General features: G+C 41.8%; 2 protein-coding genes across 4 annotated transcripts in view; both read left to right on the top strand.

The window, feature by feature from the left end:
- Positions 1-17,606, top strand: caprin2 (caprin family member 2). 3 transcript variants are annotated; one of them, XM_034526172.1, is made up of 20 exons: positions 1-227; positions 641-896; positions 999-1,061; positions 1,155-1,238; positions 3,410-3,648; positions 4,542-4,624; positions 6,824-6,937; positions 7,116-7,147; positions 7,236-7,460; positions 7,712-7,753; positions 7,832-7,960; positions 8,083-8,167; positions 9,752-9,801; positions 9,896-10,000; positions 10,091-10,231; positions 11,476-11,620; positions 11,714-11,824; positions 12,028-12,089; positions 13,418-13,472; positions 16,514-17,606. In XM_034526172.1, exons 1-20 carry the CDS (start codon positions 112-114, stop codon positions 17,083-17,085), a joined length of 2,709 nt encoding a protein of 902 aa, XP_034382063.1. In that variant the 5' UTR covers positions 1-111; the 3' UTR covers positions 17,086-17,606. The 3 variants fall into 3 exon arrangements, with proteins under 3 accessions (XP_034382063.1, XP_034382064.1, XP_034382062.1); XM_034526173.1 differs by having other exon boundaries at positions 1,152-1,238; positions 7,257-7,460; XM_034526171.1 differs by having other exon boundaries at positions 1,152-1,238.
- Positions 17,607-18,802: 1,196 nt separating this feature from the next.
- Positions 18,803-25,643, top strand: part of ipo8 (importin 8) — an 81,568-nt gene continuing 74,727 nt past the window's right edge. The window contains 1 exon segment of the mRNA XM_034525881.1: positions 18,803-19,193. Coding sequence (XP_034381772.1) covers positions 19,110-19,193 — 84 coding nt within the window. The 5' untranslated portion in view covers positions 18,803-19,109.

Raw genomic sequence — 25,643 nt, 5'->3', positions numbered from 1 at the left:
GCCGAACGCGTCTGACAACAACAGGCGTGTTCGGCTGAAAGTCGCCGGTTAACAGGGTCGCCTGTTTAACCGAAACACCAGCATGCTATATAAAAAGGCATGGGCTGAAACATGCGGGCCCTCTGCGATTTAAACATCACGGTTGGAAAAGGCTCGAGCAGCGTCCAGACGTTCGGATGCCCAGCGCATTGCCAGAGAGGCTTCAACAAACACGACTCAGACACGAGGTGAGGCAGCTGTGCTCTTTCGGCGTGCCGCTTGTTTAATGACATGCGTGTTTGGTGATTGAACCTGAAATAATTAAAATAAGTAACCATTATAATACCGTGAACAAGTATTTAGCTTTGTCAAAATATATTTCCAAACTACTGCATTACATCTAGACTTGATTGTAGCATTCAAAGCTTGAATTATTGATGTTCGTCTTTACATGTCTGCTTCTGCTTAATCATGTTCATCCACAAAAAGCATTCTGTTCGGTGGCTGCTATTAATGAAGTGTCGGGTTGGCAGTGGCCCGAACTGCGCTGAATCTAATGAAACACACTGCTTGCTACCAGCAGAATCTTTTCTCTGTTTAATTGTATTTTTCTCTACCCTTTTAAAAAACATTTAACCAAAATGCGTCCCTTTCCTTCCAGTGTGGTGATCAGCATGGTGCAGCTTTGTCCTTCCCAGAGTCTAAGTGTCACCCCTCCACCTGAGTGCACAGAAGAGGGGCAGGAAAGACAGGAGCACCTGCTGGTGGCTGATCACCCGACTGTGTGCTCACCCAGTGGTCTCCTTGCCCTGCAGCTCAGCCTAGAGACCTCCACTGTCTACTATGGCTATGACTCCTATATAGAAGATGGGCTCATCTGCCTCAAACACAAAGTCCGTAATTTGGAGAAAAAGAAGGTAGGATGGTTCTTGGTCAGAGTAAATGACAGTTAATGGTTTTAAAAAGCATAGGTGGAGGCATACTCATATTTTAGTTTTTATTGACCTCTGTACCCACAGCTGAGACTTAAAGACTACAAGAAGAGGCTGAACTGGGGTGAGGAACTTAACAAGGATCAGATGGTAAGACAAGCCTATTTATTGGCAACAAAAAATAGGATATTGTGTATGTGTTCGTGCTTCGGGTTTTTGCCCGTTTGTCTTTGTTTCCAGGAGGCTGTAGAAAAGTACGAGGAGGTGCTGCATCATCTGGCATTTGCACGGGAGCTCCACAAAAGCCTGGATGTCTTGACTCAGGATGTAAGTCTGTGGCAATAGGACTCTTACTTTCGTTGGGCTGTAATGACGTATCAAGTATAGTTGGAGCCTCTGCTGCTGAAGGAATTGTACATGCCACTAAAGGCATAGCGGGATGCAACTTAAAATAGATTCTCATTAGTATCCTCCTTTTTAAAATTAGATCTGTAATTGCGCAGTGTCAGGAAGAATATTAATTCATCAACAACTATGTTGGGTACATTATTTACAATTTTGTGATTCTAATTCAAATATGTTTTTAGCATGCTAGTCATACCATTGACATTATGGGTTAAAAATGAAAAGTGTCCATTACCTGTCAACTTAATTGCACAGATTAGGGACAACACCTGAATAACAAAGTTGATGTAACCCTCCTGGAATCACTGGGAACATTTCCTTTTCCATAAAACATTTATTAAAGTTTAAGCTTTCAAATCCTGGATATTTTGAGAAAGCACTCTACTTTTTTGTTTAAATATAAGACTTAATGTATCCTCATTTAGTGATCTATATAAGTATATAGTTACTTATAAAATAACATGACAGTTTTTAAAACTAATGAATTATTTGTTTATTGTTAAATGCAGAAGTGCAATGAAGCGCAGAGTTGTTTGTAAATCAATTTCAGCAGAGATGCTTTGATTGCTAATATATGAAATATCTGCTTAAGTAAAAAAATGGTCCCAATGTAGAGCCAGCTACTCTCTATAGGGAAGCCAGGTGCAGCAGTAGCTCTTGACCGACTGCTTAGCCCAGTGCATGATGGGAAACACCTGGCTGTCGCAACATCAGAACTGATTGGCCCTTAAATTTGACAGCAAACTTTCAGACATGCGTGAAAAGAACCCGTCCTCTACTGTGATTGTACGGCTGGGTAAAAAGGTAACATTTTGTTTGGATTCAAATACTTTTTTTTTTTATTTGCATCCAAATTTAGCTAGCAGGTGTTTAAAATCCTGTAAGTTTTCTCATTAGTATATTATGTCAATTGATGCCTTAATGAACCAGGACTTCTGAAGCATTCAGAGTTGAGATTTTTAGCTTTATGTCTGTGAAACTATCTGGCTAAGCAGCCAAAAAAACTATCAAAGGCTTTTAAATGTATATGAGCTTGAACATTGGCAGATTCAAACTTGGTTAATGGTTGGGCTTTTTTGAAAATGATTACATTATTTAATACCAGCTTAATTGGATGACTACTTGTTTGTTTTGATAGTGGTGTAGTGCCACATGTGGGGCTATAATAAAACGGCTTAATTTTAGTGAAATAATATTTTGGATAGTTTAAACTAGTGGTGTAACGGACCACTGTTGATCCGTACCGCACACATGTGAACCCTGGATTAATTTGACAGTTTAATGTTAACCAGCACAGTGTGGAATAAATTTACTTATGATCTTTATCCGCCAATATTCAGTAAAATATGCGATTAGGACATCACTTATGCTTTTCTAGACACCGATCTCTGATAAAGTTACACGGTAAACAACCCAGGAGAGCTAGTTTAACATTAGCACCTCTAACGGCAAACGAGCGAAGACTTCTTTCGGTTACATTATGATGCATTCAGGCTCTGCTCAGGGAAAATTAGTATTGAGCGAAGGTAAACTAACGTATTATTATTATTATTATTATATGTAATCTTAGAAAGAAGTTTTGATTGAACTTTAATAAACCGTCGAAGAAGAACATAAATAGATATGTCAATTATGACCTGTTTACACTAGCTCTAAGCAGCTTTAAATGCATAAAAGTAATGACAAGTTTTGTTTTAATAAAAATCAAATCTTATTTCTGTAGCATTTTAATGCCCCATTAAAAAAACTTAGAAATTACAATAACAAAGAACCTTTAGAATTTGATTACTGACTAGTTGAAACACAAAAACTGGTGAGCTTTAGTGTATTGAGCTCCGCTATCCTCTTCTCCCATTCTTCTACTCTTTGTGCAAAGCTAATGGACACCAGGCTCTAGCTTCAGAGATGATGCATAGACGCAAGTACTTGTCAGATGTCAGGGAGGAAAGCTAATCATCGCATTCTCTTACATATTAAGCTATTCCATTTGAAAAGTGATACACAAGTGCTTTTTAATTAAAAAATGATGAATGTATTGTTTTTTTTGTGATTGTTTTTGTTTTAATTCATAAAAACATTGATTCATCCTGCAGTTGCTGAGAGCCCAGAAGAAGGCAATGAGAAAGGAGCAAGTGGTGAAGGAGGAGACCGAGAGGCGGCAACTGAGTACTGTGCTGCAGATCCAGCACCTCCTCCTCTGCATGCAGCAGGAGCACGTTAAAAGAGACCTGCTGGCTGGACACAACCAGGCGCCACACATTGCAGCCCAAAAGCTGCATTGCCTGAATCAGCTTGCTGCCCTACTGGGGTTCAAGAGGGATAACGGACTGAGGTGATTGGCAGCTTATCTACACAAAGAACTAGCGGCTGCAATGATGACGGTGTAAACTCTTTTTTTCTTTCTTTTCGATCATACAAGAGAGGTGATTGGGTAAACGATACACTGGAACAGAACTTTAAGAGGGTGTCCAGTGTTCTCTGGGGCACAGTCTCGAACCCTGGTAGTTCAATACAATCGCAGCTTCTATATTGTCCCTGACCACCAAGGTTAGATCTGTGGGCACACTGCTGTGCTTTCTGTCCAGTCCTAATGATTATTGGTTGTATGAACACCTGTGGATGATAGAGCTCTCTATTGAGAGGTCAAGATATGATGCATAAAGTGTAAATGGGCTAGTGAGACAATTGTACAATCAAAAGATAAATGAAAGGGTCTTTCAGAATACGTTGTAAAACCACAAAAGAAAACAGACAGTGAAACATGAGATATAATATAATATAATGGCAACACAATAATAATGTAAGGGAAAGTTAAATGTCCTTGTATAGTGCCTTTTCTAGTCTTCTGACTACTCAAAAGCACACGCCATTCAGCCACACCCCAATGGCACGGAGCAAAGGGTCTTGCTCAAGGAGACATGGATTAGAAGAGCCGGGGATCCAAGCCACAAATCTGATTGAGGGGTGACCCACTCTACCTTCTGAGCCACAATATTATATGTAGTAGTGTTTTTGCACATTATGTAAACTCCAAGTCCTTTACAACTGAGCACATTCAAATGGGGTTTTATGGGCTAAAAAAAAAAACTGCGGTGCCCCTAGCACAAGTTTAATGGTATAAAGAGAGCCTCCACAGCAAATGTCCACATTGGAGCTCAGCGCTTCTTGTCACATGGGTTCTTGGCTCATTGATGACCTGTCCTCTCTATCTTCACTGTGTTAAAGTTTAGAGGAGCAGATGGAGCAAGCGGCTCTGGCCTATTTGGACCTGCTTGAGGGGAAAGACGAGCCAGTGGCTGGAGCCACATGTGAGTATAAAAGCATATATCTGCACTTTGTTTGCTGAGCCCTTGAGTCATTTTGAATATAACTAGTATATCAAAATGACACTCTAATGTCATTTTGATATTACAGGTCAATTACAATTTTGTTACTGCTGCTCACTGCTGTTTTTAAAAGATATATGGCAATCTGTGTAATTATCCTGGGATAACTGCTCTGGCATTCAGGGTAGTGGTAAAAGAGGATATTGGAATAAGTTAATATTGGGACATTTTTCAATACATGCTCAAGCGGTGACATTGACCTTGATGTAGAGTCTGTATTTGGTCCTGAAATGAGAAAGCACTTCAGAACCAAATACAGACTCTACAAAAATGTCTCTCTCTCTCTCCGGTAATACATTACGCCAAAACATTTTAAACACCAGTTGCATTGGGGATTATCAATACTAAGGTCTTTAATAGTTTAGAACCGGTGCCCATTTAATACCGTGTTTCGGCACGCATCCCTACCTTTTTAAATGACGTAAAAGGCGCTCGCCAGTGTTCAGTTTGGCTGCTTTAGAAACATGGTGGCGCAAGATGACTCCGGAGGACACGCTGCCCATGTAGACTCATATCTTTTTCTAAGCTCAACGATTACATTTCAGGTGGTTATTCACCGATTTTAAAACTTATCTTTTCTGCCAATTAATTTCCTTAAATGATGGACATTTCTCCTTAACAATATCCCTATGGCATGCCCTAAACAGATTTCTGAAGCTGCGTTTAAGTCAGGTAAGCACTTTTCCAGGCACTAGTAAAGTACATTTCTTACAGCTCATTTCCAGAACCAAGGTCTTCCAACATCACATGACATTGCAAAACACATTTTTGCTGACTTGACTTTGCTGTTCTTGGAATAAAATCGTTGAGTTCAGATATTGTTCAATTGACGGATAGCATATAGGCTACTGTTCAACAATAAAGAAACTGATGGCCTTGTCATTGCTACTTGAGACATTAAATTAAGCCTTCATTTAATGTAGGATAATGTCTTTATTTAATTTAACAATAGCTGTTGTGTATGCTTACTGTCAGATCATCTGCATAGTGAGTAACCAACTGTTGATGGTCGCTGTGTATTTTAAACTTTTCTTGTGTAAATCCAGCTTTAGTATGAGCCAGTGCCCAGCCGCTCTTGTATGTGTGTAGTAGTGAGCGGTGCTGGGAGAGACTTCAGCTAGGAGCTGTCTCAAGCATCACTAGTGTAACTTATTGTGTATATTCTTGCATTTGACAAATGTATGTTTAAGTATACAACTTTTTTTTAGGGGTGTGTCTTGTTTTTAATTGCTCATAGCGTCAACACTATTGGGACTAATCACTCAAAATAATTTTACATATGTGCACATTGCATGCCTAACATGCAAAAAAAAATCTTGTACGATTTGAACACGCTACAATAAATTGCCGAATTTGGCCGTTTTTCGCAATTATAAATTTAAGGTTATCTCCCACAAAAAACATCCGATCTACTTCAATCTACTTTCCAGGTTGATCTGAAGGCCTTGAAGATGATTATTCAGAAAAACTGGGTTTTCACCCAGTCTCACTTGTCGTTATAAGGACTCAAATAAATGCCCACTTTCTGTGTTTTGTTATGCTGTTGCTTTAACTAAACCAATCCTTCCAAAAATAATCATGCATGATGCCAGTCAAGGCCTGAACACATTTCCAAGAAGAAACATTCGAAATTGTCACAGGAACACCTACTAAAAAAAATAAAATGACAAGTTTTAGACCAGAATGTGTGTGTGTGTGTGTGTGTGTGTATGTATGCTGGGATTTATTCAAACTTAGCCGGAGGTTAGAGAATGCAACCCATTTGTTATGAAAACACTGTACCTGCTAAATTGAATGAGATTTCAGGAGCTTTCAGAGTGTCATGGCATTTACAAACAAGCCAAATGGTTGGCCAACTGGGTTTGGAAGGGGATGTGATTGTGAGCTGAGGAGAACAAAGATGAACTGTTAAATTGTTGGTTTACAGACCAAAGAAAGTAGATTGGATAGAAGTTTATTGTTTACAACCTGACTGCTAAAACGTATCAGCATTTAACAGTATTTCCTATTATGATTATTATAACTGATGGCTCAAGCTACAGAAATGAAAACCAACTTGTAATAACTTGTTTTCCTTTATGGTCCTCTGACGTTCCCTTTTTAATTGACTTATCTTTTCAGTTAAGTTTTTCAAAGAAGAGTTCACCAGGCTGTTGAACTGCAAGTACTTCAGTTGTCTCCCACGTCCACCCAACAAGTCTCAAGAGGTGTTACTGAGGTCAAACAGCCACAGCAGTAAGATGATCTTTCTGACATTTGTGTCTGCTCACTGGTGGGGTTAAGGGATCAGATCATTTTTTTTTTTTTTTTAAACCTTGATTATGAAGTTTAAGATATTTTTTAAACTACTCTATACCTATTACCTTGTCTGATTTTGACTGTCTTTCTATTTATTTACTTTTGATCCTCTCAGCCGCGTCAAAACCAAAGGAAGTTCCTAAGGAGGTAAGACTTAAAGCTGTTTTGCAGTGCAGTACGTTTTAACCGTAAGTAAACCCCAGGGTCAACTGATGCTCTGTTGGTGATATGGCAGTTTTTTAATGGACTGTACCAGAGTGAAACGGAGACTGCTCCTACTGAGAACTGGAAGGCGGACTTCCAAACAAGGGAGCGGGAGCCTCCGGACTACTGGGACATGGAGTTTTCAGATGGACCTGGCTCACTCCAAGCTGCAGTCCACAAACCATGGAGAGGAGCTGACACTTTTATGCCCAAGGTCACAGTCAACACCAAGAAACAACATATTGACTACAATAAGGTGAGGTCATCAAACCCTCTGTTATAGGAGTAGTTATCACTATTTTCTCTTAACTGTTGACGTTAAATGAGTTTTTCCTGAACCTGAATTTTTGAGTGCAGCACCATGAATGCTATACCAATTTACACGATTCAATATTGACAGGGTTGTCTACCAATCAAATCAGTGGCACAAAATGAAGAGCATTGTGATTTGGCATGCCATTGTGCAGAATGTTATTGTGCACACAATAATTAATGTGTTTTCCCCAGAGAAAAGAAACTGGGGCCAAAAGCAAGCAACTTGCCAAATCGGTGAGTACAAAACTGTTTGTGTAAAATGTACAGACATCTCTAATGTAAACAATTTGCAAATGATCTTCTTTCTCACAGGCTGTTCACTTGGGTATGCCTGTGGAAGTTTTCAGCTCTCCATATGCCTTACCCAAAGACCCTGTACTGAGGAAGCAGCACCTCGAGGACTTCATGACAAAGATCCATGGCTCCTTCAGTTTTATGCAGGTGGAGTTTGACTGTTTGCATACCCATGTTCTTATTAACCGCCACAAGATGAAACTATGGTTTGAATATTTACTCACCCTTGCTAGTATTGAAGGTTTTGATATTATCCTGTCTTGGTTTAGGATTCTCTTCTGGATGGTGATATTGCCCTTACTAACGACCATCAAGGACTGAAGAGACTGCCGTCTGGGTCTCCATTGCCTCTGGGTAACTTGGAACAAGTCAACAAGCTTTGTAGTTATGATCGCAACTCGGGTGTACTCTCAAATTGTAATGCAGCGTGAAACCATATCACATTAGTTGATGGAGTTTACACTTAATGGCGATGGAAATAATAAAAGTGGTTGAGAAAAATAACCCTAAACTTATCAGCTGAGGAAGAATGTGGGCATATATCGCGTAAGTCAAAAGTTCAGTCTGGCTCTTGGGGTTACTTGGCGCACCCTGGCCAGTGTGTTGGAACACACTTTCGGTAATTTCAGTGTCAAGTTTCCAACAAGCTAGACATGCAGAAGAAAATTGCAATCACTTTTAATTAAACTAGATTGCTCCATCAGACAAAAACAAATAAAAAGCGCAATCACTTTGTTAGAACAATACAAATAAAGTTATGCAAAAAATATTTACAAGATAATAACAATAAAGTGCAACCTGTGAAAAACTAAATAAAACAAGTTCAAATATTTGGCAATAAAGTTTTACCCTAAATATCTTTTCAAAACAAACGTGCAACCGGTGCAAAACAAACTTAATGCAGATGTGTGAGCCATCGAGTATTAGTTCAAATCCACTCAATATTCCCTTGATCGAGTCGCCTGTCCCACATCTCCAGCTTCCTGAGGAAGGTGCTGCTATCTGCCTCGAAGATGAAGATTGAATTCATTAAGCTTTCCAAATATGTCACTGAGAGGCCAATTTCATCAGAAAACTTGCCTGCAAATTAATAATTGAATTAATAAATTTGACTCCAAAAAGTATATGCATGTGTAACGTTACAAAAATAAATGATAAACCGAGTCCACCTCTTTGCAGAATAATTTGTACAATTTCAATTATATTGTACTGTTCTGTATGACATGTCATGCATATGACGGATGTTTAATGTCTCTGAGCTCAAAGACTCGCGACAACCCTTTTCCTCGTGAGAGCCACCGAGCTTCGCTGTGAAACAGCTGAAAGCTCCGTCTCCTCAGAGTTCAGAAAACAGTCGTGCTTTCAGGGGTCTTGTTTTTCTGACTGCACATCTGTCTGACTGCTAGCGCCTCTCTGTGAATGACAGTGTGTCCATTGCACATTTGGAGAGACTCTTGATCAGCGCCTGCAAGCCCTTCCCTTTCCCTGCTGTGGTCTGTGCAGAAACTCACACAACTCTCCCATTTCAGCCCGTGTTCTGTCAGGTAACTGCTCAGAAGCCTAACGAGCTCTTCATTTAGCTAAGCTACACGGGAGTCGCAAAGGATCTTGGAAGTCGCGATCACCGTAACGTAAACATTTACGCGTACTTTTGTAATATGTAAAGTTCTCCGCACTGCCCCCCGCGCCCCGCCTGTAATACCTCGGCGCCTTGAGGGGTGCGCCCCACAGTTTGAGAACCACTGGTTTAGCTCAATGCACTGCTGGCCTCATGGTGCTGAAAGCGTGGCTGTTCAGTCTGGATGTGAACACATTTTATTTACAAGAAACGTCCTCTGGGTATGGACAGCAAATGCTGTTGATAAATGAAATTAATATAAAAATGTTATGTGATTTCTTCGTTTTTTTTCATTTATTTTTAAACTTCCAACTAACCAGATCACACGGACTTGAGAAGCCCAGTTGCTATCCTGCCCAAATCAATGCATGTAAGATGTCATATCTTATCTGTGATAAGTCTGTTGTGATCAAAAATTGAAATTACTTGGACTTGTCATCACCTCGTCCTCTTCCCCCACTTAGTCCACCCCACTGCCTACCAGGCTTCTGGAGCGCAAAACCAGTCTGACAAATGAGGATCGGTGCCTGGAGATCTGTGACCTGACGCTTTCCTCAAACCTACCTCATGTAAGTGTGTTGCATCTTGTAGCCTTTTTTTCCCTATGTGGTAGTAAAATGCTTTTATTGTAACTTTGACCTTTTCATGGTGTTCCACAGATCCCATTAACTGAGTCAAGGAAGCAGGCACCCTGTAATGGGGTGGCATCTTGCACCGCCACCTCCCCTCAGGGACAAACTTTCTCTACACCCCCCAACAGGCGAACTCTGACATCTGCCCATTTTCAGAACATCCAGCCAGTAAGTCTTAGCGAAAGTATACTCATCCAGGCCAAGCACTAACTAGTGGTTGACGAGGAAACCGAAGGCTTTATTGAGGCCAGAGCACCAACCCGGGGTCGGCAAGGCCCTGTTGTAATTTGTTTATTATTCTCACCAAAAATTAAACTAATTTCTAAGGGGTTTTAGTTAAGAAACTTGTTAAACTTTGCACGGGCATCAAAACTTGTGAAAAAGTTGACTAAAGGGTAAAAGGGCTTGATAGTGCCACGACAACTTTTCAAAGTTGCCGTTATCACCCCTTAAATTTTACAGAGAGGTATGGAATTCGATAGACGGACCATATTCATTTTGTAATTATGGTATGAAGGTATACCATAACCCAACAGGAAGTCAACCATTTAAAATATAATTCTGTTTTAGGGTGGTTTGTGCCATTTACAGGCAGATTCGTCCCGCCATGTCATTTTATGTGGCCCGCCACAGCTTGAAAGGCATATGATTGTCTTAAAATTAAAGTCTATGCTGCTTTACAGTGACCAAAGACTAAATCTCCCACGATGCATGTCAATATTGTGACCCGCGAAAGAACTCCATCCTACGAAAACAGTGTTTCCATATTAGCGTTTAAAAAATTAAATTTGAAAAGATCGACAAATAATCCCAAAATGTCCAAGAGGATTAATGCAGAGGGGAGGGACATTTAAAGATGGGAACGATAACAGAGCTAACAGCATTGCAACATTTGATGTGTGTTCTCCACCCCAAATTTAATTTTCCATTACTGCTTTGTTGCATTTACATTTCTGTATTTTCTTTTTATGGTTAGCCATCAATCTGCCAAAGACACAAGTATAAATTGTGCTCGCCACTGAATAGAAAAGCACTATACAAGTACAGTCTTCTGACCACTCGAAGCGCTTTAACACAGTACATGTCGTCATTCACCCATTCATTCACTGATGGGAGGGGCTAACAACAAAGTGTCTTTCCCATGTTTCTGAGGTGTCTTGCTCTGTGCTGATTAAAGACGAATGTTTAAATGCCATATCTGAGAGGAAATATCCACTATAGTAGATGCAGTAGTAGATCATTTGTTCTTAACCCACTAAGAAATAAAAGGTGTACACAGAAGCATAACCAAATGGCATGTGGTCACTCAAGATGCATTCTAATGCAAGATGTGAACAATAGGCTGTCTAATAATGTGAACGGGGCCTTGGAAGTTGCAAGTTTCTTTGATTAACATGTTCTTCTCACTGTAGGTCTTCAAGGTGACTGCCTCCTTACCTCAGAATGGGGAATTGAACTACAAACCAGACTCTGACGTTTTTGATAAGCCCAGGTATAGCATTGCCAGTACCCAAACGCCACCTGAGTTTGCTCCCTCAGAAGACGAACCACAGCTGAGTAAGTTGATCAATCGAATTGTTCCAGAAATGTCAACCTGCATGGACTGAATGGCCTATTGTCTCAACCTGATGTTCTGCTTCGTCGTTTTAGTGTATCAGTCTGACTATACGGTGGGTAACGGTGGACCGATCTTCCTGTCCCCTGGCCAGTCAGGTGGATGTCGTCCCAGCGAGTCGTACTACACCAGAGCATCTGTGAGAGGTATGACACTCAAGATGCAAGGGACTGGCACAACCCTTTCACTCTTCTGGTTGGCATCGAGGTATCTATCCTCAGCTTTCTGTTACCTCTTTTGGAGTTCACCACCCCTGCATTTCTTGCCTCTACATTTGCTAGGTATCCTTTCTGGAGCTGGTATTGTCACTAGGTAGATCTGAAGCTCATCGCTGATTTCTACTCCTTAGGAGGATCCTACACCCCCCAGACGGCTCTCAGGGACTCTGGCCCTCTCCTCTATGCTGCTAGAGTAAGTGAATTTGCTATGTAGTGGTCTTATTGGCTCTGACAGGCAGTCCTATGACTAGGGGGATGTATATGGGTCACTGGTAGAGCAGGGATCGGTGGTTCAATCCCCGGTTCCATGACTGTCCTTGGGCAAGAGGAAATTAACCCCCAGATCCTCCACCACAGACTGTTTCTACTGTGTGTGTGTGTGAATGTTATTACTCCTGATGGGCAGATGTTACCTTAGCCCCTGCCATCAGTGAAATTAATGGGTTAATAATAACAAGTAGTGTTAAATCAAATTGTCTCCTTCAGTAGACTGCTTTTGTTATATTCAATTCAGTTTTTTTTTTGTATAGCCCAATATCACAAATTATAAATTATCCTCAGAGGGCTTTACAATCTGTACACACAACATCCCTATCCCAGGACCTCACATTGGATCAGGAAAAACTCCCCAAAAATAACCTTTGACAGGGAAAAAAGGGAAGAAACCTTCAGGAGAGCAACAGAGGAGGATCCCTCTCCCCGGATGGACAGAAGCAATAGATGTCATGTGTACAGAATGAACAGCATTTACAAAGTTACATAAACACATTACATGAATATGACAATGTATGAATGGAACTCCAATCCATGAAACAGAAGGAGGTAGAGAGGAGGGGGGCGATCAGAAGGGCCAACGCGAGACCGGCTCACCAGGCATCAGACACCGCCAGGTCCAATGGACCCTATGAGACGTGAAGTCACAAAGACTGCAATACAGACTGTCCCATTTGTTTCAACCTGCAATGGATCACACCCAAGAACATGTCTAAAGCTACCTTGAAGATAAGCTAAGAAAAAAAGATGGTGACCCTTTTTTTGCTCCTTGTCTTCACTCTTGCGCGTCTTTCAGTATGTATTAGGATCTACAAATGATTACAACTGGAACAAATGCATATGTTCATCAGTTTGTCCAATTATTTTACAGGGTACCTAACTGAGATATTTAATTGGCTTCCACAGTCAAAAAACAATTGGGACTCATATGTCTTTAACTTGTCAAACACACCCAATGACAGAAACCAACAAACATGACTGATCTTTTCAATAGTGTCCGAGCTTAATCGGAGAAGAAATGCCCAAGAGCTGAGACTATCGGTATTCAGGCTCAATATTCGCCTTTCAAAAATCGGTCTACCTCGAACGAGTGTCATGTAGCTTGGCATGTTACAGACAACCAAAAACCATCAATAATTGGCTCTCAAAACAAACATAAGCACAATGCTTGCCTTGTGATATACATATTGTGCATTCTTGCTGCTTTGTCTTTGTTTTGAAATTCTATATATATATTTTGTTTTTCAGGACTCTGGATATCAACACGGCTACAGACGCGGAGGAGGAAGGCATAACTCGAGTGGTATGTGTATATATTAGAGGTGTGTGCGTGTCTCTCCCTCCCTCAGGGAAGATCTTTTGTATCGGACACCTGCTTTAGTTTATCACTAAAGGATGCTTGTTGGAAGTGATGGGGATTATAATTGTTTTGATATTGTTGCAATAGCTATATTACTCATATCTGTACTGTATTGGTCTGATAATGATGATGATGATTTCATTTGTATAGCACCTTAAAAGGTACTCCAGGCACTTTACATGGTAAAAACAAACGATAGAACCAACAAAAAAACAAGAAGGATGCCGATAGTGAGAAAAAATATATAAAAAAATAGTATCACAGGCTAAAAGCAGATTTAAATAAATGGGTTTTAAATGCCATTTTTAAAGTGGCGAGTGGAGAATGTCTGAGGTGATGGGGTAGAGTTCCAGAGGGAGGGGGCAGCAATGGAGAAGGCCCTGTCCCCCCAGGTCCGATGCTTGGACAGAGTAGGGGGGGTAAGGAGGTTGGCGTCTGCAGATCTGAGGTTGCGGGTGGAAGCGCGTCGGTGCAGGAGGTCAGAAAGGTATGAAGGAGTTCATGGTTGTGAAGGGCTTTGTAGGTGATGAGGAACACGTTTTTTTAAGATGAAAGAAGGTGTTTTTTTTGTGCTTGACTTGGCGTTCAAAGGAGGTGGTTGGTTCAAAGATGATGCCAAGGTTGTGTGTTAAGCTGTGTCGTGGAAGTGGGGGCGTAAGATGTTGCCAAGGGGGGAGCAAATAAAGGATGAAGAGGGGGCCGAATACTGAAACTTGGGGATCACCTTGAGGGACTGGTGCTCTGTCAGACTTGGATTTATTGATGATAATGAACTGTTGGTGGTCAGAGAGGTATGACTTTAGCCAGGGTAGGGCTGTGCCAGTAATGTGAAGGGAGGACTCCAGATGGGAGAGGAGGATGAAGTGGTTGATGGTGATAAAGGCTACACTGAGGTCTAGTAGGATTAGGATGTTGAGAAAGTGATCATCAGAGGAGAAGAGGTCATTTGTGACTTTTTGATGATGGTGGTTTCTTTGCTGTGGTGAGATCTGAATCCGGATTGAAATGGTTCATACAATTGGTTAGAGTCCAGGTGGGTTTTGAGTTGGTTGGCAACGGTGCGTTCAAGTATTCCAGACAGAAAAGGGTAGTTGAGGATGTAAGGGTCCAGGCCAGCTTTTTTGAGGATCGGTGTGACTGAGGTGAGTTTGAGAGCAAGGGGGGCCGAGCCAGTAGACAGGGAGGAGTTGATGACAGAGGAGGAGCAGGTGGTGGGCAAGGAGACAGGCCATGACTAAAGGGATGGGGTCCAGGTCGCAGGTTGGAGTCTTCATGCCAGATATGGATTTATTAAAATCTGAGAAGGGGATTAGGGACAAGTGGGAGATTGACTGGTCGGTTAGTGGGGGATTTGCAGATCCAGGGACAGGGCTGGTGGGCCTGGGAGTGGCCAGTTGATTGTAGATGTTCTCAATTTTGGTTTTGTAGAAAGATGGAAAGGAGTTACATTTCTCAGCAGTGGAGGCATGTGAGCGATTGTCCAGAGGTTTGAGAAGGTTATTTTCTGTGGAGAAGAGGACCTTGGGGTTGGTGGAACTGAAGTGGATGATGCCAAAGTAGTAGGTGAAGCGTGCAGAATTGAGAGCCATGCTGCATGAATTTCTTGTAAGCCGTGGTGTGTACTCGAGTCCGGTTTTGTTAGTTGCTCTAGTCTTCGTTTCTGGGAGTTCATGAGGCAGAGTTCAGGCGTGCTGCAGTGTGGGTGAAATTCGGTTCTGGTTTTGAGAGGGGCAAGCTGATCAAGGCAGAAGGACAGTGTGATGGTCGAGGTTGACCGGTATTTGGGGGAGGGGCTAAACAATTGCTGGAGGGTGGAGAGTTTTTCAATGAGACAAGCTGACAGGGATGAGGGGCAGATGGACTTGATATTACGGAGGGTCTGTTTGGGTTCTGGGATCAGGATGTCTATGATTGCTAGGTGGTCGGAGCTGGCAAGGTCAGAGCCAGAGAGGTGATTGATGGTGAGTCCTGTGGAGCAGACCAGGTCCACGGTGTGACGGGAAATTGATGTGTTAAGTAAAGTTGACTTGATTCTGTAATACCTAGAGCTTGCAAAATTAATGCATGAAGGCACACTAAATTTAGTAAGTCAGTAACAGTAGATTAATTTGATATGACTACAAAACAAATGCAAACATTGCATGAACAGTTTGGAGTCTATTTGGGAAGGGTTAACAAAAGTGAATTTGTTATACTGGGCTAGATTAAACGTGTGTGTGTGTATATATAACAACATACAATAATTAACTAGCATTAATGTGCATTCATATTTCTGTTTAGGTCCTTAAGGACATTACCAAATTATAGGCCTAATTGAGGCTTGAGCTGACTATTTCTGAGCATGAATTGAATTTGTTATAAATGGAAAATGAATGTCTTTAGAGATGTGGAATACATCTCAAGGAATCAGTCTATTGGAGAAAGGGCAACAGAAGGTTCAAACCCCACATTTAAATTACTCAACTAAGCTTAACCTATTAATTATGGTAAATGTTATTTTGCATCAACTCATCCAATTGTGAATGATATACTTAAGGAGACTGTCTGATGTGCTCCTCATGATCCTCATAAGATGAGAAGCATAAATAGGGTTCCTGAGAAGATTTTGGAAGAAATTTTATGGTTAAAGGACAAGTATTTCTGAAAAGGTGTGCAGTGATGTACAACATTGGTTATGTTTGTGTATTTGATGGTGCAGACTGAATTTAGAAGTAGGTTCAGATCAAGGAGTCATGTTTCTACGTTTGAACCATTCCAGAATAAAACAAACTGGATCAAGACCACTCCCTCTAAAAGGTCTTGGGTGAGGTTATGTTGTTTGGCAGCTGAATAAGATTCCTTTTGTTCACTCTGAATCTTACCGTTGTCCACCTTGGTACACATAGTTACACACAGACACATAGGTACACGCAGACTTTAAAAAAAGCAAGTTTAGTCAACGACATTGTTATTATGAACATGCTTTTCTTTCTTTGACACTGCAGCAGCCTGGAGTGACTCTTCACAGGTGAGCACACCAGACCGAGAGGCAGCTTTAACAATTGTGGACTCGGGTCATGGGGATTCCCTGTCGGTCTCCACTGTGGAGGTCCCTCTGACTCCCCATGGCCACCATCACACCCTGCTTCCCATGCAACTCTACCCGCTCTCCCAGCCGCTTAGAGTGGCCTTCAACGCCTCTCGTACTGCCAACTTCGCCCCCGGAAACCTGGACCAGCCCATCGTGTTTGACCAGCTGCACAGCAACCTAGGGGAGATGTACGACCCCCACATTGGCCGCTTCACCTGTCCTGTCAATGGAACCTATGTCTTCATCTTCCACATCCTGAAGCTTGCCATCAACGTGCCACTCTACATTAACCTCATGCGCAACGAAGAAGTCATGGTCTCTGCATATGCCAACGATGGAGCCCCAGATCATGAGACGGCCAGCAACCATGCCATCCTGCCTCTCTTCCAAGGAGACCAGGTGTGGATCCGGTTGCATCGTGGTGCCATCTATGGCAGCACCTGGAAGTACAGTACTTTCTCTGGCTTTCTGCTGTACCAGGATTGAACTTTAGTCAAACGGCTCCCGTCTTCATTACTAAATGTGATTAAACTGACATTTCAGTATTGTGGTTCTTGACATAAAGAAAATGTATTTGATTCTCCATGAATGTGTTGTTCATGATTGTGTTGTCCATGAGACTGTAATATGAATGCAACTGATAAAATGTTGTCTTGCTGTACATCAACCAATAGCATATTACCGGTTCAGCCCACAGGTCACTGATTTTGGTGAGAACTCTAATGTAATGTTGTGAATTTGTGCCTTGTTTTCTGAATGGCTTTGGCTGACTGATCAGATGTTAAATGGCTAATGAACTGGAATTGGCTGATTTATCTAATGGATTATAATTGACTCAGAATTGCACTTGTTGGGCTATGCAGTCAGTCAACTTGCAGAATGTGAAGCTGAGAGGACTGTTCTTGGTGGTGGGTATGGTGTTGAATACTTGAGGCTAAATTGGTTCATTGGACTACTGTTGTGATAGATGGTCCCTTGATGTGCCTGAATAAAAAAATGAGCAGCGACTTTGTGCTTAATCTTGTTTTTTAAGTTAGACATGCAGCTGCATCACATTTTGCTTAGCTTTCTAAGCACTTTAGGCCTTTCACCTGTTATTCCTTTGATGGGGCTGCACAGCTAAAAGATGAATCATCAAAAATTTTAATTATCACTAAGTTCAAAATTGGAAAACTATCATTGCTCAACATGGTAATGGATCTTGGCCTAGTTTTTGACCTATAACCTCAACTGCACATTACTGGACTGTATACTAGTGTAAATGTTCATACATCAGCAGCAGAGGTTTTTCTGATAACCTGCTCTTCCTTATATGGGGGATGAAATGGAGCCACCTCTGAATTTAGCCTAATGTATTACAGTACAACACAGTCTTAACTATGACGACAGTACTGTGTATGACGCACTGCGGAAAATGTTATGAATCAAACTTTGTGAAGCTAGAATTTATTGCTGCTCTATTTAATTGCAATCGATTGTACAGGTCTACATAAGGGGCCTGAGTGTACATGTGACTGAGGTCATGGCAGGTCAAGTGAGCCCATCTTCATGAGAACAACTTAATTTGCTGTTGAAGACCATGGGCTGTAGTTTAAAGTTCTAGAAAAGCTGGAAAGTGGACACTGAAAATGGAAAGAGACATTCATGTGAGTGCAGACTCAGCCGTTCTGATGCAAAGTGGCATTCTGAATTATTTACAGAAGATGATATTGACAATTGAAAAAAACATGTGCTGGAATGAAATAAAAGCAACAAACTCAATGATCTTATTGAAGATATATTGCATTATTAAACAATGTAATTGTTACATTTTGTATGTATCCATACAAGTATTTTCATGTCTATTTAATTTCTAAAACTTCCCTGTCGATATTCTCTCCTTAGCAGGAATTTGTGATCACGTAACTTCTTTGTCAGAGCTGGTTCATGTGAATAGAAAAGAGACTCCAGCTTAGCTCGTTTCAGGCAGCAGGAGGCAGGAGGCAGGAGGCAGGAGGCAGGAGGCAGGAGGCAGGAGGCAGGAGGCAGGAGGCAGGAGGCAGGAGGCAGGAGGCAGGAGGCAGGAGGCAGGAGGCAGGACCAGGGTACGATCCATGGACACCTGCAATAACAGCGCCGACACACCAGGAGGCAGCCACTGTGTGCTGAACACTCTGTGTTGACAGAAGAGGAGGAAACCCGTAAATCGTCTGTTGAAGTTGCTTTACGTGCACAGATAGCGGGTTGTCGTTAAAACGGGGCAAGGCCACGGTTCCCCGTCAAGCTAGCCTGAGTAAAAGGAAAAGGAGTCTGCCTTCAGAATAAACGCGCTGTGGCCGTTCTAAAGACACATCTTCTGAATTATTATTTTGAATGTTGTGACCGGGATTTGTACAAGTAACGCGGAGATTTGACAGTGTTTGTGCCACAGCTGCAGATCCGTAACGCTTGGCTGCATGTGAGGCAGAGACGGAAGCCGACGGTACATGTGTGATAATAAAACACCAAAGGAACCGTGGAATTGATCACATATGGATCCCAACCGGATAATCCAGGCTCTGAAAGGGACGATCGAGCCTAATTTGAGGATCGCGGCGGAGAATGAGCTGAATCAGGTGTGTGAGCTGAAGTAGCTGGCTGAGCTTTGTTTCGTTTGTTCACCAAACATGCTGCCGGTGTTGGTGATTGAGCTCTGCTTCAACCCTGGTTTGGGAGTTGATAGCAGGCCTGTGACCGGTAGTTTGACACAACTATTCCCAATCCCGCAACAGCGGGCACATCTGAACAACCAGGCTCTCCAAACTTTCTCACGTCAACACCCGAGTGCACTCCAACTTTATTTTAGAGCTCTGCAGCTGCTGTTGTTAAATTATGTGTCCAATAAATATAACAAATGATCAGAATAGGCTTAATGAAATGATCATGGCTCCTAAATATTTGAAGATTAAAGAAAGTGATTTTTTTATAATTTAAATGTACAGTATCATAGTGGATAATCAGTGCCGTAACGGAAACACATGAGGCCCCCCTGCAGAATAACCCTGAGCCTCCCCCCCCCCCCATATGTAAGGGATAATGTATTGTCCAGCGGTCATTATCCAAAGATAAACGAACAGGACCCAAGCTTTTCTTTTGAGGGAAATTTATTCAATCAGAAAAAACAGCTCAAACAGAGAACAAATGTATTCCAACAGAAACAAAACATATGCTAGGGCCTATCAAACAGCTCAAATAGAACATATGTTACAACAACATAACAAATATGCCTACATATAGTCGATACACCGGTAGGCTACTTTCTACAGGTTTGAATTTGAATACACATGATTTTATCAAATCTGTGTGCAAAGTCTTTAACCACGCTCTTTACATCTAAACTGCGCGCACGTTTATTCTCTATGCTAAGGATGGCCACACCTGACAGCTTCTCTTGTGACATGGAGCTTCTGAGATATGTTTTGATCAGTTTTAGCTTGGAAAATGACCTTTCTTACTTAACGGTTACTTTTATTATTTTGTACAGAGCCGTTGTCTTCTCAAAAGGGTTGCAGTGTTGGACAACGTGAAATGAAGTTAAACAACGATGTGGTTGTGGAGATAATTAAGGAAACGTGTCCGATAATGGGGGCAGGGGGTATAGTGAGAGCATAGGTTTAATAAGGTTAATGTATTTTCAAGCACAACACATAGACAGAGCAGTACAGCTGTCAAAGTATAACGTTAGCTACGTGGTAATGTTAGCTATAGCAAACAGTACAATACCCGTCTCTTCTGGCAGATGAGTGCATCCTTCACCAGCTGGTCGAAAAAGACTTGTAATTTTGGGAAGTTTGGCATTTAATTCAGAAATGTTCTGTTTTGAATGCCGCTTTTGGGCACCACTTTTAAATGTGCGTTTAATTTTTCCTCAAGACAAATTTCCTCGTAGTTCTCCCAGAATGCACCGCGGCCCAACAATAACACCAGTCCGCGTAGCAGGAGACCCTAGTGGTTGCCTGTTACGATTGCCTTTACAACTATTATTTAAAACTTATAAAGCCAGTTTAAAATACTTTTTTTTATTGTGTAGCTTTATGTGAGAGAGACAACTTTGAGGGATATCTTAATGTTATTACGTAATGTAATATTATTTATTTATTACATTATTCGGCCCAGATTCGGCAGCCGATAAACCGGTTGCCATGTCTAAGACAGAATCTGCCCATGTCCGTAACAGCTACACCTGGGCCAGACATGGCAACAGTGAAATGTGCCAAAGGTGGCTCACATTTGGCCGCATCGAGCCGGAACACAGCCGAGTCAGCCGACACTTAGCCGCAATACGGCCGAGTGCGCTGGCTAGTGTTGGATTAAAAAAAAAAATTGCCATGCGAGGCCCCCTGTCACTGCGAGGCCCCCCCGCAGTGCGGGGGTGATCTCTACGGGCCTGTGGATAATGATGATGACGATGTGGTAACCGTTGAGCACTTCAATGGCACTTACTTATGGTATTTTTGTAGTTTGCGCTTTCTTGAAGAAATGTTACTTTCTTGATTCTTATTGTTCTGAGTTTGTACTGATGGTTGAATGCACTTATTGTAAGTCACTTTGGATAAAAGCGTCATTACATGTAATGTAATGGTAGAACCTGTTCACTGATAATCATTCAGAAATATATATATATATATGTATGTATGTATGTATGCATGCATGCATGCTATGGCTACAAATAATGAAATTGAATGACACCAAATACAGTAACACTTAATCTTTAAAAACTTTACCTTACTGTTCATATTGTTTAGTTCAACCGAAATTCTGAGCTTCCTGCACTTTGAAAGATGTCCTGAGACCAGTAATTTAAAATACAAAGTATTTAATAAAAGAATAAGGATCATAAGCATATATTTCGGTCCCAGTCGGACGCGCTCACGTGTCGTTGGGTCCACGGTCTATAATAACGATTTATATGAATCAAAATCTGTTAAAATAGTTAACTGTCTACCGCCTTCACGTGAGAGGACAAATGCCTTACAGAGTTCCGAAAGGTTAAGTACAATCCATACACTGAGCATAAAGCTTCTCCATCGTATTCGGTATGCATGCATATACCTCAACTACACAGCATGCTATTTGCCTATCAGTACAAAGAGGCAGACTTCTCTAAGCAATAAACCACAATGCTACTTCCCTTCTCTCTTCTCTTTCCCAGTAAGATGGGCTCCTTCAAAATAAATGCCTATCTTCCGGTCACTTAGGAAGACCACTACTTTGACTAGCCTCCTTGGATCAAGACATTCCATTCATACCTGAGTCATCTTTATAGTTATGATAACTATAAAACAATCAGCATACAGTTACAATAATACTTATTCAGTGACATACTTATACAGTGACAGTGACTTTTCTCCCATGTTTCCCAAACACATTTCTTCAGAATATTCTTCATAATATCCCTTATTGATTATCATATCTTTCTTATGTATTAATTTAAAACATGGACTTTGCTATTTACATGTGCAAGTATATATAAAAAAACATTACAACTCTACAATATCTACATACATCCCAGTTGAGCTCCTGGTTTTTTAAACCCAGGAAGGTCACACCAATCATTCAAGCCTCTGCTTGTTCTTCATTGGGTAGTAGGATGACTAGGCATCTGATATCCCTATTCAGAATTGTCGCAGGGATTTTTGTTAAGAGGGTAGCTGGGAAAGGTTCTCACATGTAAATCCCTTATGATGCCTTTCCTATCGGCATTGACACTGACCACTCTAGCCACCTTGTACTGACCTCTCAGGGCATGTTGGTCAGCCAGCCATACCACATCTCCTACTGCAACATTTCTCTCCTTCATGTGCCACTTGTTTATTACAAACAGATATGGACAAGCCAACTGACACCATTTCTTCCAGAATCTGCTGACCTCTCCTTGAATACTTGAGTCTTTTGTATGGGTAGCCATCAAACTTGAAGTCTCCTGGGTCACCCTTTGGACTGGCCCGTCCTAGCAACAGAGAATTGGGGGTGATATACTCCACACATTCTTCCCTGTTTTGAGTTCTGGCATCAATGGGTCTCTCATTTGCGAGGTTGGCTTCCATGAAGAGAAATGTTTGGAATTCCCCCCAGGTGAAACCTCTATCTCCACCAAGGTTGCTCAAAGCCCGTTTCACAATCTTGACAGCTGCCTCAGCTGCCCCATTGGCAGCGTTTTCTTCAAGCTCCAACTTATTCAGTTGGTCAAAAAATGTCTGAAGCTGCTCCAGAGCAGGCTTGGCCCCAACAAAGTTAGTGCCAGGGTCTGACCACAGTTTCCTGTGGTATCCCCTCAGTGCAGTGAACCTATGGTAAGCCAGCAGGAATCCTTCCGATGACTGGTCACTCACCACATCAGTGAGTATGGCTCTGGAGGCCATGCAACAGAATACAATTCCCCACACTTTGCGTCTAACTTTTTTCTTTACTTCATCCCTCACTTCATAAGGGCCAAACAGGTCCATGGCTGTGAATTGGGAGCCAGAGCCTTCAGTTATCAAGCTCCTCTTTTATGGAACCAGCTTCCACTTTCAGTCCGGGAGGCAGACAGTCACCTCATTTAAGAGGAGACTTAAGACTTTCTTCTTTAATAGTGCTTATAGTTAGGGCTGAATCACGTTTGCCCTGGTCCAGACCCTACATATGCTGCTATAGGCTGCTGGGGGATTTGTTTTAGGATACACTGAGCACTGATCTGGCTGTATCTGATGCCTCCTGCCTGGTGGGCTGGCCTCCTGCTTTGGCCCTGCTGATGCGCCCTGCCCATGGGCTATATAAAATTGAATTGAATTGAAATTCAAATGGTGCCGCTATGCCTGTTCGCTCTGGTGGAAGTTCACTCATGATTTGTTGACACTGCCTTGCCTTGTTTTTGCCCGCTGGGCAAGAAGGTTCCCCGCCACTCCCTCATGGTTTGCATTATGGGCTTCTTGTGCCAACAATGTAGACATCCATGCTTCATATGGCAAAACTGGCACTGCAGTCTTGTCATCATCAAACATCTGAATCCTACCTCCACAAACAAGAAGTCCAGAGTCCAAATCTTTGTACACTGCCAATCTGCTTAGAGTCGTGTCTGTAAAAGTTACACTTTCTTGAGCTGCGAGAAAGAGGTCTCTGAGTGCATCTTCACGTTCTTCTACAGTTAGCACAGCTCCCATGGTCTTTTCCTTGAGGGACATTGTCTCCCACTTTGACCGACCTCTGGGCTGGCCCTTCTTCTCCAGACACTTATGTGCAGCTCGCCGGACCTAGACGATGACCGTGACCAGTTTAGACAAGCTACTGAACTTCCTCACTTCCACAAGATTTTTGATTTCTCAGCCAGCAGGTTTCCTTCTTGGAAGAGGAGGACTTGGGTTTGACTCAGTTTTTTTCCTCTTAAATTTAAACACACGTTTTCCTTTTCCTGGCCCATTTTTGCTTGAGCTCTCGTCAATACAGCTCCGAATGACTTCCTCTGGAGTTTGTTTACACTCTCTCTGTCCTGAGCTGCAACCTCTCCAGCAGACTTTTTAGGCCACTCCTTTCCTGGCCACTTCAAGAAGTCTGGTCCATTCTGCCATGTGGAACTCTCCTTTAGATCATCTGGAGTGCCGCCTCTTGTAATGATGTCAGCAATGCAGGGTATCCACCACCAGTCTTGCACTGGTCCAGCCTTCTGGATCTCGCCCACTCTATTTGTGAAGGTCTGGTAACCATAGCTTTTCTCTTTGAATGGCCCCCAGGACTGTTTGAGAGATGGTTCATCTAGTTGACAGTTTGATTCAATAAATCGGAGTGCAACTCCTAGACTTGTCTCCCACCTTTTTAAATACATCACAGCTCCATAGGTTCTGTCACTTCCGTCTGAGAATGTGATTCCCCATGGTTTACCTGTCCAGTCAGCTGGTGTGAGGCTCTTTTGTAATCTATTTTGTCCAAGCTGCACACACTCTTCAAAAATCTGAATGGCTTCTTCTCTGCGGCCTTCTGAAAGAGGTGTATCCCAGGTTTCGTGGGTCAGCTTCCCACCGCCACCTTGCTGGAATGCTTTCCTGACAAGAATTGCCCCTTTCTGTTTGGCATGTGTCACTAAGCCAACTGGGTCGTACAGTCCAGGTGTCTCAGGTCTCACCCCCTGTTTGAGAAGATCCTCGCCAATGTTCTTTTTCCTTTTGGAAAAGTTAATCGATGTCATCATGTAGAGTTTGTCTTCCTCCACCTGGTATCCAATACCCAGGGATTTGTTGTCTTCATATCTCTATTCATATTATTATTATTATTATTATTATTATTATTATTATTATTATCTCATTTTATTTGGAAGAATACAGGTTTTACTTTTTCACTTCCCTTTCCAGTCCGTCTGCTTCAGTGCCTGGCCTCCCAATTGTCCCTGACCGGACCCAAGTTTTGAGAAAGAATCCTCCAGCTCTCAAAATCTCCTCAACTCCTGCTGTTTGTGTTCCAACTTAAAGTAATTAGCAGCCTACACTGGCCTGCCGGTGGTGCATTATGGGATTTGCAGTCTTTTAGCCAAAAGAGCTGATCTGATGAGGAAATGAAACTTGAATAATGGCAAAATTGGAGAATTCCACCGTTTTGTCTCAACAATAGGCTTTTGCAGATTCCCCAAAAAATTCAAGGTTTGTTTTACTAGTGTCGTTTGTCAAAAAAATAAATCTAACTCAGCCTCCATCTTTTTTTGAAATTCCTTGTCAGTGAGGAGATATGATGGGAAATGCCATCTCTGTGTGCCAGACAAAGCTTTGGACAGTAATTTCTAGGTATACTGGGGCATGGTCACTAATATGTATAGATCCTATACTACATGCTTTTAGATTAGATTAGATTCACCTTTATTGTCATTGCACATGTACTAGTACAGAGCAACGAAATGCAGTTTGGCATCTAACCAGAAGTGCAACAAAGAGTATAACGATATATACAGATTATAAAATACAGATGAAATTAACATTAAATAGTGCAGAATATAAACGGAGACTACTATAAATGCAAACTATCTAGGGTTGCTAGTGCAAATATTCAGTGCATATTTACTT

Source organism: Cyclopterus lumpus, chromosome 23 (assembly GCF_009769545.1).
Source record: "Cyclopterus lumpus isolate fCycLum1 chromosome 23, fCycLum1.pri, whole genome shotgun sequence".
Classification (NCBI taxonomy): Eukaryota; Metazoa; Chordata; class Actinopteri; order Perciformes; family Cyclopteridae; genus Cyclopterus; species Cyclopterus lumpus.
The sequence above is the reverse complement of the archived record's forward strand: the minus strand, read 5'-3'. Positions and strand labels throughout refer to the sequence as shown.

Coding starts and splice junctions, on each gene's coding strand:
- caprin2 (XM_034526171.1), top strand. CDS start 112: ATGCGGGCCCTCTGCGATTTAAACATCACGGTTGGAAAAGGCTCGAGC. Junction 897..998: donor GTAATTTGGAGAAAAAGAAG/GTAGGATGGTTC, acceptor CTGTACCCACAG/CTGAGACTTAAAGACTACAA. Junction 10,232..11,475: donor ATTTTCAGAACATCCAGCCA/GTAAGTCTTAGC, acceptor TTCTCACTGTAG/GTCTTCAAGGTGACTGCCTC.